The 12,547-nt window shown below is 34.1% G+C and overlaps 1 protein-coding gene across 2 annotated transcripts in view; it reads right to left on the bottom strand.

Moving 5' to 3' along the window:
• Positions 1-12,547, bottom strand: part of LOC134839523 (integrator complex subunit 9-like) — a 228,060-nt gene that overhangs the window by 176,195 nt on the left and 39,318 nt on the right. Inside the window, exon 4 of one of the 2 annotated variants that reach the window (XM_063855100.1) lies at positions 8,855-12,181. The exons of the other annotated variant lie outside the window; for it this stretch is intronic. Within the exon in view, the coding sequence (XP_063711170.1) occupies positions 8,996-12,181 (3,186 nt within the window). The 3' untranslated portion in view covers positions 8,855-8,995. Of the gene's footprint in view, positions 1-8,854; positions 12,182-12,547 lie in introns of those variants that run through there. 2 annotated transcript variants of the gene reach the window in all.

The following is a 12,547-nucleotide window of genomic DNA, read 5'->3' as shown; positions in this document are numbered from 1 at the left end:
ATTTCATCAACTACTAGTTCTCTTATTAATTTAAGAGATTAAAAGAGGTTAGCTTGAAAGATGTTTAAAACTTTGCTCATTAGATTTGGTTGGGTAGTTTTCGAGAGAAGTACAAAATTTCAAAAACGGTAAGAAAAATTGAGAATATTGATGGACATCAATTTTGGTGTAAGAAATGGGAATATATTTATGCAGTGGAGTTTTTTTTCCGATTAGAATTTTTATTCGACATATTGATTTCGGCTTATACTTTGTTGGTTGTTTTTTTGGTTGTACTTTGGTTCAATTTGACTTTTACAATTTTTTTTTCTATTTTAGAATAAATCAGGTTGGTAGTAGAAAAGTAAAAAGTTCAAGCTTTTTATTAGCTCAAAATTTTTCGATGATAATTTCCTTGACATTTTTTTGTTTTCGGATCAAATAGCGCATAACCACGACTTGTCGGCCTAACAAACAATCGAAATCTACTAAAAGCTTGGTTATTGCTAAAAGTTGTGTTTTTCGTTTGTTTTACTGACATTGAATTTTTCGTAATATGCCGAACTAATATGTCGTAATATGTCGAATTTTCAAAGTATGTCGAACTTTTTATAACAATCATTTATTTGATATATTTTTTTTTCGGATCAATTGGCGATTAACCAAGTGTTGTTGGGTTAATGGAGGGTCGGAAAATAGTTTAAGCTTGCTTTATTATGGTGGTTGTGTTTGTCGTCTGTTTTCCTGAGGTTGGATTTTTCGTAATTCCAAAAAAATTGAGTTTTTGAAGTTTTTGTTTCGACATAGTTATTTCCATCTCACTGTTTTTTTTGGTTGTCTGCAACGATACGTTTTCGTAATATCGCAAGTGATGCGAAGCTCCGCTTGGTCCGTGTTTACTTCCTGTAACATATTTTTATTTGCATGGCCGGAACATATTTTGCAGTTTTTGTTTCGATTTGTTTATTCATTTTCGTTTATTAGAAAAGCAGGAGTAGCTTCATAGAAAATTTTCTATGCTTTGGATTGAGTTAGTATGAGTTTGCAAAATTTCATGTAGATTTAAATGCATTTGTATATTATAAAGTTTCATAGTGGTTTCATTGGTATTACAAATTGTGCAAAGCTACCCTTCGCTTCTGTCTAAACTGTTTTCTTCTCACGTACTACTAGGATTGACACCTGCGATGAAATAACCCAAGTCACATAATTTCATTGGGAAAAGTTTGATTTTGAATTTGTTCCAAATAGTAGAATATTATAAATGCCAACACCCCAGGTTTGTGTTGCGTTTATTTCACTGAGATATACGTATGTTACTGAATATGTCGAACTAATTCGAATTTTTCGAAATATGTCGTATTTTTTATAACAACCACTTCTTTTGGTGTTTTTCTTTTCGGATCAATTGGCGTCTAACCACGTTTTGTTGGGTTAAGGGACAGTCGGAAAATTTTTAACGCTTGCTTTATTATGGTGGTTGAGTCTGTCGTTTGATTTTTTGAGATTGAATTTTTCGTATTTCCAGGAAAAAATTTAGTTTTTTTATGACAATTTCTGTTGTCCTTTTTAGACCCGTTGATATCTAACCACGTGTTATTGGCTCAGTGCACGCTCGGAAAAAACTTAAGGTTGTTAAATGCTAGTGGTTGTATTTTTCATCTGTTTTTCTTAGATTGCACTTTTCGTATTTCCAAAAAAAAAGGATTTTTTTCGAAGTTTGTTTCGACAGTTATTTTCATCTCAGCTTTTTTGGATGTCTGCAATGATACAATTTCGTAATATCGCAAGTGATGCGAAGCTCCGCTTCGCCCCTGTGTTTAATTCTTGTAACGTTCTTATTTGCATGGCCGCAACATATTTTTCAGTTACTGTTTTCATTTGTTTATTCGTTCCCGTTTATTAGAAGAGCAGGAGTAGCTTCATGGACATTTTTCTACGCTTTGGATTGAGTTATTATGAGTTTGCAATATTTCTTGTAGATTTAAATGCATTTGTATATTTTAAAGTTTCATAGTAATTTGATTGGTACTACAAATTTTGCAAAGATACCCTTCGCCTCTGTCTAAATTGTTTCCTTCCCACGTACTACTATGCTTGACACCTGCGATGAAATAACCAAATCCATATATTTTCATCAGGAAAAGTTTGATTTTGAATTTGTTCCAAATAGTAGAATATTAAGAACGCCAACATCGCAGGAATTGTTTTGAGTTTTACTGTGCTTCGTTTTTGGCCTGTTTTCAAAAAATTGCCTATCGCGAATTTTTTTAAACCGTAACAGGGTCTTTATAGATTTTTGGAGAGCTCGGAAATTATTTTGATCAACCTAAAAAAAGTCTCTAAACAGTCTCTAGTTTTTTGGATAGCTCGGAAATTATTTTGATCAACCTAAAAAAAAACTAGAGGCCAGCTAAAGCTGGAAATACGTTTGAAAATTTTCTATTGATGCGGACGGACAAAGTTTACTTCAAAAACAGACCTATGGCAAAGAAATAGTGATTTCTAAAACTGTTAATTTCATCAACTACTAGTTCTCTTATTAATTTAAGAGACTAAAAGAGGTTGTTAGCTTGAAAGATGTTTAAAACTTTGCTCATTAGATTTGGTTGGGTAGTTTTCGAGAGAAGTACAAAATTTCAAAAACGGTAAGAAAAATTGAGAATATTGATGGACATCAGTTTTGGTGTAAGAAATGGGAATATATTTATGCAGTGGAGTTTTTTTTCCGATTAGAATTTTTATTCGACATATTGATTTCGGCTTATACTTTGTTGGTTGTTTTTTTGGTTGTACTTTGGTTCAATTTGACTTTTACAATTTTTTTTTCTATTTTAGAATAAATCAGGTTGGTAGTAGAAAAGTAAAAAGTTCAAGCTTTTTATTAGCTCAAAATTTTTCGATGATAATTTCCTTGACATTTTTTGTTTTCGGATCAAATAGCGCATAACCACGACTTGTCGGCCTAACAAACAATCGAAATCTACTAAAAACTTGGTTATTGCTAAAAGTTGTGTTTTTCGTTTGTTTTACTGACATTGAATTTTTCGTAATATGCCGAACTAATATGTCGTAATATGTCGAATTTTCAAAGTATGTCGAACTTTTTATAACAATCATTTATTTGATATATTTTTTTTTCGGATCAATTGGCGATTAACCAAGTGTTGTTGGGTTAATGGAGGGTCGGAAAATAGTTTAAGCTTGCTTTATTATGTTGGTTGTGTTTGTCGTCTGTTTTTCTGAGGTTGGATTTTTCGTAATTCCAAAAAAATTGAGTTTTTGAAGTTTTTGTTTCGACATAGTTATTTCCATCTCACTGTTTTTTTTGGTTGTCTGCAACGATACGTTTTCGTAATATCGCAAGTGATGCGAAGCTCCGCTTGGTCCGTGTTTACTTCCTGTAACATATTTTTATTTGCATGGCCGGAACATATTTTGCAGTTTTTGTTTCGATTTGTTTATTCATTTTCGTTTATTAGAAAAGCAGGAGTAGCTTCAAAGAAAATTTTCTATGCTTTGGATTGAGTTAGTATGAGTTTGCAAAATTTCATGTAGATTTAAATGCATTTGTATATTATAAAGTTTCATAGTGGTTTCATTGGTATTACAAATTGTGCAAAGCTACCCTTCGCTTCTGTCTAAACTGTTTTCTTCTCACGTACTACTAGGATTGACACCTGCGATGAAATAACCCAAGTCACATAATTTCATTGGGAAAAGTTTGATTTTGAATTTGTTCCAAATAGTAGAATATTATAAATGCCAACACCCCAGGTTTGTGTTGCGTTTATTTTACTGAGATATACGTATGTTACTGAATATGTCGAACTAATTCGAATTTTTCGAAATATGTCGTATTTTTTATAACAACCACTTCTTTTGGTGTTTTTCTTTTCGGATCAATTGGCGTCTAACCACGTGTTGTTGGGTTAAGGGACAGTCGGAAAATTTTTAACGCTTGCTTTATTATGGTGGTTGAGTCTGTCGTTTGATTTTTTGAGATTGAATTTTTCGTATTTCCAGGAAAAAATTTAGTTTTTTTATGACAATTTCTGTTGTCCTTTTTAGACCCGTTGATATCTAACCACGTGTTATTGGCTCAGTGCACGCTCGGAAAAAACTTAAGGTTGTTAAATGCTAGTGGTTGTATTTTTCATCTGTTTTTCTTAGATTGCACTTTTCGTATTTCCAAAAAAAAAGGATTTTTTTCGAAGTTTGTTTCGACAGTTATTTTCATCTCAGCTTTTTTGGATGTCTGCAATGATACAATTTCGTAATATCGCAAGTGATGCGAAGCTCCGCTTCGCCCCTGTGTTTAATTCTTGTAACGTTCTTATTTGCATGGCCGCAACATATTTTTCAGTTACTGTTTTCATTTGTTTATTCATTCCCGTTTATTAGAAGAGCAGGAGTAGCTTCATAGACATTTTTCTACGCTTTGGATTGAGTTATTATGAGTTTGCAAAATTTCTTGTAGATTTGAATGCATTTGTATATTTTAAAGTTTCATAGTAATTTGATTGGTACTACAAATTTTGCAAAGCTACCCTTCGCCTCTGTATAAATTGTTTCCTTCCCACGTACTACTATGCTTGACACCTGCGATGAAATAACCAAATCCATATATTTTCATCGGGAAAAGTTTGATTTTGAATTTGTTCCAAATAGTAGAATATTAAGAACGCCAACATCGCAGGAATCGTTTAGAGTTTTACTGTGCTTCGTTTTTGGCCTGTTTTCAAAAAAATTGCCTATCGCGAATTTATTTAAACCGTAACAGGGTCTTAATAGGTTTTTGGAGAGCTCGGAAATTATTTTGATCAATCTAAAAAATCTCTAAACAGTCTAGTTTTTTTGGATAGCTCAGAAATTATTTTGATCAACCTAAAAAAAAACTAGAGGCCAGCTAAAGCTGGAAATACGTTTGAAAATTTTCTATTGATGCGGACGGACAATGTTTATTTCAAAAACGGACCTATGGCAAAGAAATAGTCATTTCGAAAACTGTTAATTTCATCAACTACTAGTTCTCTTATTAATTAAAGAGATTATAAGAGGTTGTTAGCTTGAAAGATGTTTAAAACTTTGCTCATTAGATTTGGTTGGGTATTTTTCGAGAGGAGTACAAAATTTCAAAAACGGTAAGAAAAATTGAGAATATTGATGGACATCAATTTTGGTGTAAGAAATGTGAATATATTTATGCAGTGGAGTTTTTTTTCCGATTAGAATTTTATTCGACATATTGATTTCGGCTTATACTTTGTTGGTTGTTTTTTTGGTTGTACTTTGGTTCAATTTACCTTTCACAATTTGTTTTTCTATTTTAGAATAAATCAGGTTGGTAGTAGAAAAGTAAAAAGTTCAAGCTTTTTATTCGCTCAAATTTTTTCGATTATAATTTCCTTGACATTTTTTGTTTTCTGATCAATTGGCGCATAACAACGTTTTGTCGGCCTAACAAACAATTGGAATCTACTAAAATCTTGGTTATTGCTAAAAGTTGTGTCTTTTGTTCGTTGTGTCTTTTGTTCGAAGTTTGTTTCGACAGTTATTTTCATCTCAGCTTTTTTGGATGTCTGCAATGATACAATTTCGTAATATCGCAAGTGATGCGAAGCTCCGCTTCGCCCCTGTGTTTAATTCTTGTAACGTTCTTATTTGCATGGCCGCAACATATTTTTCAGTTACTGTTTTCATTTGTTTATTCATTCCCGTTTATTAGAAGAGCAGGAGTAGCTTCATAGACATTTTTCTACGCTTTGGATTGAGTTATTATGAGTTTGCAAAATTTCTTGTAGATTTGAATGCATTTGTATATTTTAAAGTTTCATAGTAATTTGATTGGTACTACAAATTTTGCAAAGCTACCCTTCGCCTCTGTATAAATTGTTTCCTTCCCACGTACTACTATGCTTGACACCTGCGATGAAATAACCAAATCCATATATTTTCATCGGGAAAAGTTTGATTTTGAATTTGTTCCAAATAGTAGAATATTAAGAACGCCAACATCGCAGGAATCGTTTAGAGTTTTACTGTGCTTCGTTTTTGGCCTGTTTTCAAAAAAATTGCCTATCGCGAATTTTTTTAAACCGTAACAGGGTCTTAATAGGTTTTTGGAGAGCTCGGAAATTATTTTGATCAACCTAAAAAAATCTCTAAACAGTCTCTAGTTTTTTTGGATAGCTCAGAAATTATTTTGATCAACCTAAAAAAAAACTAGAGGCCAGCTAAAGCTGGAAATACGTTTGAAAATTTCTATTGATGCGGACGGACAATGTTTATTTCAAAAACGGACCTATGGCAAAGAAATAGTCATTTCGAAAACTGTTAATTTCATCAACTACTAGTTCTCTTATTAATTAAAGAGATTATAAGAGGTTGTTAGCTTGAAAGATGTTTAAAACTTTGCTCATTAGATTTGGTTGGGTATTTTTCGAGAGGAGTACAAAATTTCAAAAACGGTAAGAAAAATTGAGAATATTGATGGACATCAATTTTGGTGTAAGAAATGTGAATATATTTATGCAGTGGAGTTTTTTTTCCGATTAGAATTTTTATTCGACATATTGATTTCGGCTTATACTTTGTTGGTTGTTTTTTTGGTTGTACTTTGGTTCAATTTACCTTTCACAATTTTTTTTTCTATTTTAGAATAAATCAGGTTGGTAGTAGAAAAGTAAAAAGTTCAAGCTTTTTATTCGCTCAAATTTTTTCGATTATAATTTCCTTGACATTTTTTGTTTTCTGATCAATTGGCGCATAACAACGTTTTGTCGGCCTAACAAACAATTGGAATCTACTAAAATCTTGGTTATTGCTAAAAGTTGTGTCTTTTGTTCGTTTTAATGAGATTGAATTTTTCGGAATATGTCGAACTATGTCAAATTTTTCGAAGTATGAATTTTTTATAACAACCTTTTTTTGATGTTTTTGTTTTCGGATCAATTGGCGTCTAACCAAGTGTTGTTGGGTTGTTGCTTAACGCTGAAGGTTGTGTTTTGCGTTTATTTTACTGAGATATACGTATGTCTGAGATATACTGAATATGTCGAACTACGTCGAATTTTTGGAAATATGTCGTATTTTTTATAACAACCACTTCTTTTGGTATTTTTATTTTCGGATCAATTGGCGTCTAACCACGTGTTGTTGGGTTAATGGACAGTCGGAAAATATTTAAAGCTTCCTTTATTATGGTGGTTGTGTTAGTCGTCTGATTTTCTGAGATTGAATTTTTCGTATTTCCAGGAAAAATTGTAGTTTTTTTATGACAATTTTTTTTGTCCTTTTTTAGACCCATTGATATCTAACCACATGCTATTGGCTCAGTGCATGCTCGGAAAAAACTTAAGGTTGTTAAATGCTAGTGGTTGTATTTTTCATCAGTTTTTCCTAGATTGCACTTTTCGTATTTCCAAAAAAAAAAATGATTTTTTTTCGAAGTTTGTTTCGACAGTTATTTTCATCTCCGCTTTTTTGGATGTCTGCAAGGATACGTTTTCGTAATATCCCAAGTGATGCGAAGCTCCGCTTCGCCCCTGTGTTTACTTCTTGTAACGTTCTTATTTGCATGGCCGCAAAATATTTTTCAGTTACTGTTTTGATTTGTTAATTCATTCCCGTTTATTAGAAGAGCAGGAGTAGCTTCATAGACATTTTTCTACGCTTTGGATTAAGTTATTATGAGTTTGCAATAATTCTTGTAGATTTAAATGCATTTGTATATTTTAAAGTTTCATAGTAATTTGATTGGTGTTACAAATTTTGCAAAGCTACCCTTCGCCTCTGTCTAAACTGTTTCCTTCTCACGCACTACTATGCTTGACACCTGCGATGAAATAACCCAATCCATATAATTTCATCGGGAAAACATTGGTTAAGAACGCCAACATCCCAGGAATCGTTTAGAAATTTACTGTATTTCGTTTTTGGCCTGTTTAAAAAAAAAGGCTATGTGGCAATTTTTTGAATCGTAATAGGGTCTTTATAGTTTTTTGGAGAGCGCGGAAAATTATTTGATCAACCTAAAAAAGTCTCTCAAAAGTCTCCAGTTTTTTGGAGAGCTCGGAAATTATTTTGATCAACAAAGCTGGAAATACGTTTCAAAAAAATTTTTGAAAATTTCTATTGATGCGGACGGACAATGTTAATTTCAAAAACAGACCAATAGCAAAGAAAAGTAATTCCCAAAATAATGACTTTGAAATCTGTTAATTTCATCAACTACTTCAATTTTCTTCTAAATTGAAAAGATTACAAGAGGTTGTTAGGTTGAAAGATGCTTAAAACGTTGCTCATTAGATTTGGGTGGGTAGTTTTTGAGAAAAGTCAAAAGTTTCAAAAAACAGTCAAAAATTCAACTTTTCCGAGGTCAGAATTCTTTTGCGCAAAAAAATTTGGCGTCATCGCTTATTCAGGGGAGCTTTCCACAAATTTTTCTATCCGTTTAACCTTAATTCCCAGATTTGGGAGGGTAGTTTTTCAGCACATGTAACAAAAAAATCAAAAATTTGGGTCAAAAATCCCCCCACACACTTTTTCGAAGGCTGTAGAAAGTGGGGTAAGGTAAAAAAAGAGACTAGAAGATTTTACGGCACACACGGGAGTGGGCGGACTTTATATTGGTACCATTTTTTGAAAATCGGTGCGTAGTTTTCGAGAAAAATTAAATTTTTGAAAAAAGTGAAAAGTTTTCCAAAGCGTCTTAAAAAAACCGGATCCCAATAACATTTTCATAATACCTGTTTTTATCAAACAGGAACTTTCGAAAATCTCTCCTTCCCCTCGAAAAAATTCTGGATCTCCCCTGGCCCTATCCCCATTAAAATGAAAAAAAAACTCTACTGACTTATTGCGGAAAGAACTGTTGCTAAATTAGAATATAATTAAATTTGACACCAAATAAAACCCAAAGCTTTTAAAATACACTACATTTATTTTTACACTTTACATCCTTGTGATAACGAATTTCAAAGTTAGGGATCGATTCTTTCAAATTAGTATTAGTTTAACTACAGCTTGAGTCTGTAACTGACGAGTCAGTTTGATTCAGAGAGTATCTATCGTGATGATTCAGTCCATGTGTTGATATGCCATTTCCACTGTGTTTTAACCCATCTTCTACATTTTCATCATTTGAATCATCGCTGCTATTGCCACTGTCATTTCCAACAAACATTTCCTCTCCGATTAGGCCAGATGCTCCCATGGCTACAAGACCTGCTTTTATAGCCGACATCCTCGAATCTCTATCTTTTATTTTGTTTTTCATTTTCTTAATTTTCGTGTCTTGATCGGCCAAGAGCAATAGAAGGTTATCTTGATCTAACCTCAAATCATTGAGTTCTTTTTCAATTTCTTCGTAACTTTGCTTTTCTTCGCCGTTTGGAACTTCTCCGTTAGCTCCGCCATTTACAGTCAAGTTAACTTTCGAATTTACATTGATATTGTCTAATTTCGCACTCAGTTCGGATTCATTGAAACCATTTTGAATAGTTTGATCTCTTCGACTTTCGACTAAAGTTAGACTCAGTTCCTCCACTTTACACGTCAGCTCAACTTTATCGTTTTCTAGGCTCGCAACTCGTAAATTCAACTCATTAACTTGGCTTTTCAGCGCTTCGTTGTTTGCGTTAAGGCCAGCAATTGTTTCATTCTGAGCGACTATTTGCTGATTTAAAAACTCACCACTTTGTGCCCATTGCGCATTAACCGATTCGCATTCATAAACCTTGGCTTGAAGATGTTGGATTTTCTGCTCTGGGTCAAATTTCTCATTGAAACTGGTCTGCAACTCATAGAAACTTGAGTAAATTTGTTCGTATTGTTGTTGCAAGATCGGATACTGAGCTTCGTACCATTTCAACTTTTCTTCATCGATGGAATTCGATGCATCTGAAACTTTGCTTTTTAACTCGTCAGTCAAACTTGCAATTTGATTTTGCAGTTCTGTGTTAGTCTGACTTAGTTTTCCAAACTCATTATTGTAATGTTCAACTTGAGCTTTCAATTGCGAGTTTTCTCCGAAGAGCAGTTGGTATTCTTCCGAACTTTTGACATCTTGGCAACCCATAACATTAGTCTGTGAATCACCAGCATTGTAATAACTCTGCCCATTAGCCATTGCGTATTGTTGGGCTTGCTGGTAGTACGGATAGTAATTATAATTCGATAGTAATGGTGTCGTCACGGGTTCAGGTTGCGTAGGATCTGTTTGTACATTCGCCGATGAGACTACAGGCGTTACTGTTGACATAACATCAATTTGATACTTCAAATTTTCTTTTTCCGCATTTATCTCTGCAATTTTCTGATTCAGTTCTGAAATGGTTGTTTCTCTATTTTTCAGCCAAGAATCCTGTTTTTTAACAGTATCTTTCAAACTCGCTATTTCCTGTTTCAAAGCTTCAACTTCTTTACTTGCTTCATTTTCAGCTCCCGACAGCGCGTCCAAAATTTTTGACTCAAGTGATTTAAACAGCGTCACAATTTCGAAATCGAGTATCAAATGCTCCGGACTTGAAATAGTTAAGTACGTTTTCTGAGAATTTTTCCCGAAACTTTCTGAAGTCGAAATAAGACCCATGTTTCTTCTGAACAGCTCTAAGCCCATTCTCTTTTCAATTATATGCTTCAAACCTTTTCGGTCAAACTCACAAACTGACTTATTGTCTTCGTTGTAGAGATAACAGATCCCAAGTAAAAATGCCGCGAGTGCACGCGATACATTATCTTCGTCCTTCGGGTAAACCGAAGTATCACACAGGTATGAAATGAAAAACGAAATGGCTGTCGGGATTCTTAAGAGAGAACTAACAGCAGTCGGACAGTTATGCAACCACGTGCAGAGTAAGATCATCATTCCTATTTTCGTTTGCGTTGTTGATTCGTTCTTGGTTAAAATCGACACCGCGTGTTGCATTAAGGTTACAGGCGCATTGCCTATACTAGTCGCCAGTTGAACCCGAAGTAACTTTTCCTTTTGTTTGTCATTTAAAGCGTATGAAAGTCCGACCGAGCAGAGCCAATTGCTGCATGGGTCCCTGCTAAAAAGACCTCGACATAACAGTTGCCCACTAGTAACATTACTTGTATCTACTTTCGAAGGCAAAAGTGTACTGATTATATCCGATTGTTTGTCCTCATTTCCCATAAGATAACTATGGAAACAGTACAAAATTGCAGTTCTGAGAGGCAATTTTTGTTTCTCGTTGACCATAGTCATAAGCAAGGAAAGAATCGAAGGCTTAGGTGTGGATTGCATCGTCATGACATTTTCGAAGAAATTTTGATTGGTTCGGTTATTGGCTATCAAATTACCGATACAAACTATTGCTTCAGACATCACTTTTGAATCGAGTCCTGAAGATACAACAATGACGGCCATTTTGTTCAGGACTCCGTGCTTGAACAAAATCTTCTGGTACGCTAGAATTGTCTGTTGGGGGTTCTGTGGAGATACCAAACTCTGCACCAAATGCAACATTTGCAGAACATTATTGATTTTTTGAGCTTGCCATTCTTCATTTTGTACAGTTGAAAAATTGAAAAACTTCGAAACTTGTTGCGTGTATCCACTTTCGAGGAAGAAATTCAAATTCGAACTATTTTGACTTAACAATTGATTTATCAGGTTTATGCAGTCTTCGACTACAATCAATCCATCGCTGAAACCTTCTGCTTCTATGATTCCCAAAACTTTCTCAAACACTCCTTCGAATGCAATTAGTTTTTGAAGAGGCGTATTCTGATGTGACAGGAAAATTAAGAGAATTATTGCCTCGTTTCTGATGACCTCTCTCGGGTCAGACAAAAGGTCAACGACCTTTGACACTGCTGTTGGCGAAGTCAGCACAATTTCCTGCACTTTCGTCTGCGCGTTTTCTAACAATAGGTGAATGAATCTTGCGATTGCCCAACGTAGTTGAAAATCGAAATCTTCTAAGGCTGTTAGTAGGCATGATATTACATCTTGTTGCTTGATGAACATTTCTGTAAACTGAACTCCGAGATCCTTCGGCGGACTTCCATTAGATGCTGAACTGGAATTTGTATGATAAGATGATGACGCGGTAGAATGTTCTAGAAGTTCGCTTTCGTCTTCAGTCGTGTTGGCGCCCGTTCCGTTTTCCAAACCGTTCACTTCTACATCTTCATCACACATTACATTGTACAATGTGTCCACGGTTAAGAGCTGAAACAGGAAACTGAAATGTAACTCTTTTTTACGAAAAGCTCCATCCGGAATCCAAATCATTTTCAGTGAATGTTGAAAAGAGCGTCGCCATTTCCTCATGGAATTTCTTGCACTGCTTTAAAATCGACTAATTCAATGCAGAAAAGGCAGAACTCGGTATTTTATCGCTCAGCCATAACCAGTGATGTCCATTTAAAAAAATATTTTATTTAATTTAATATTTCATTTAAATTTCAATTTGTTTAAACGTAAAATTATGAGCCCACTCAATTTAAATGAAAGATTTTAATTTGAATCGAGCAATTTAAATTTAAAAAAAAATTAAATTGCTCCTGCGGTATTCGATCTGACGCCAAAGTACAG

The sequence above is a fragment of the Symsagittifera roscoffensis genome, chromosome 2 (assembly GCF_963678635.1).
Source record: "Symsagittifera roscoffensis chromosome 2, txSymRosc1.1, whole genome shotgun sequence".
Lineage (NCBI taxonomy): Eukaryota > Metazoa > Xenacoelomorpha > Acoela > Convolutidae > Symsagittifera > Symsagittifera roscoffensis.
Note: the sequence above shows the minus strand (reverse complement) of the source record. Positions and strands in the feature narration are given on the sequence as shown.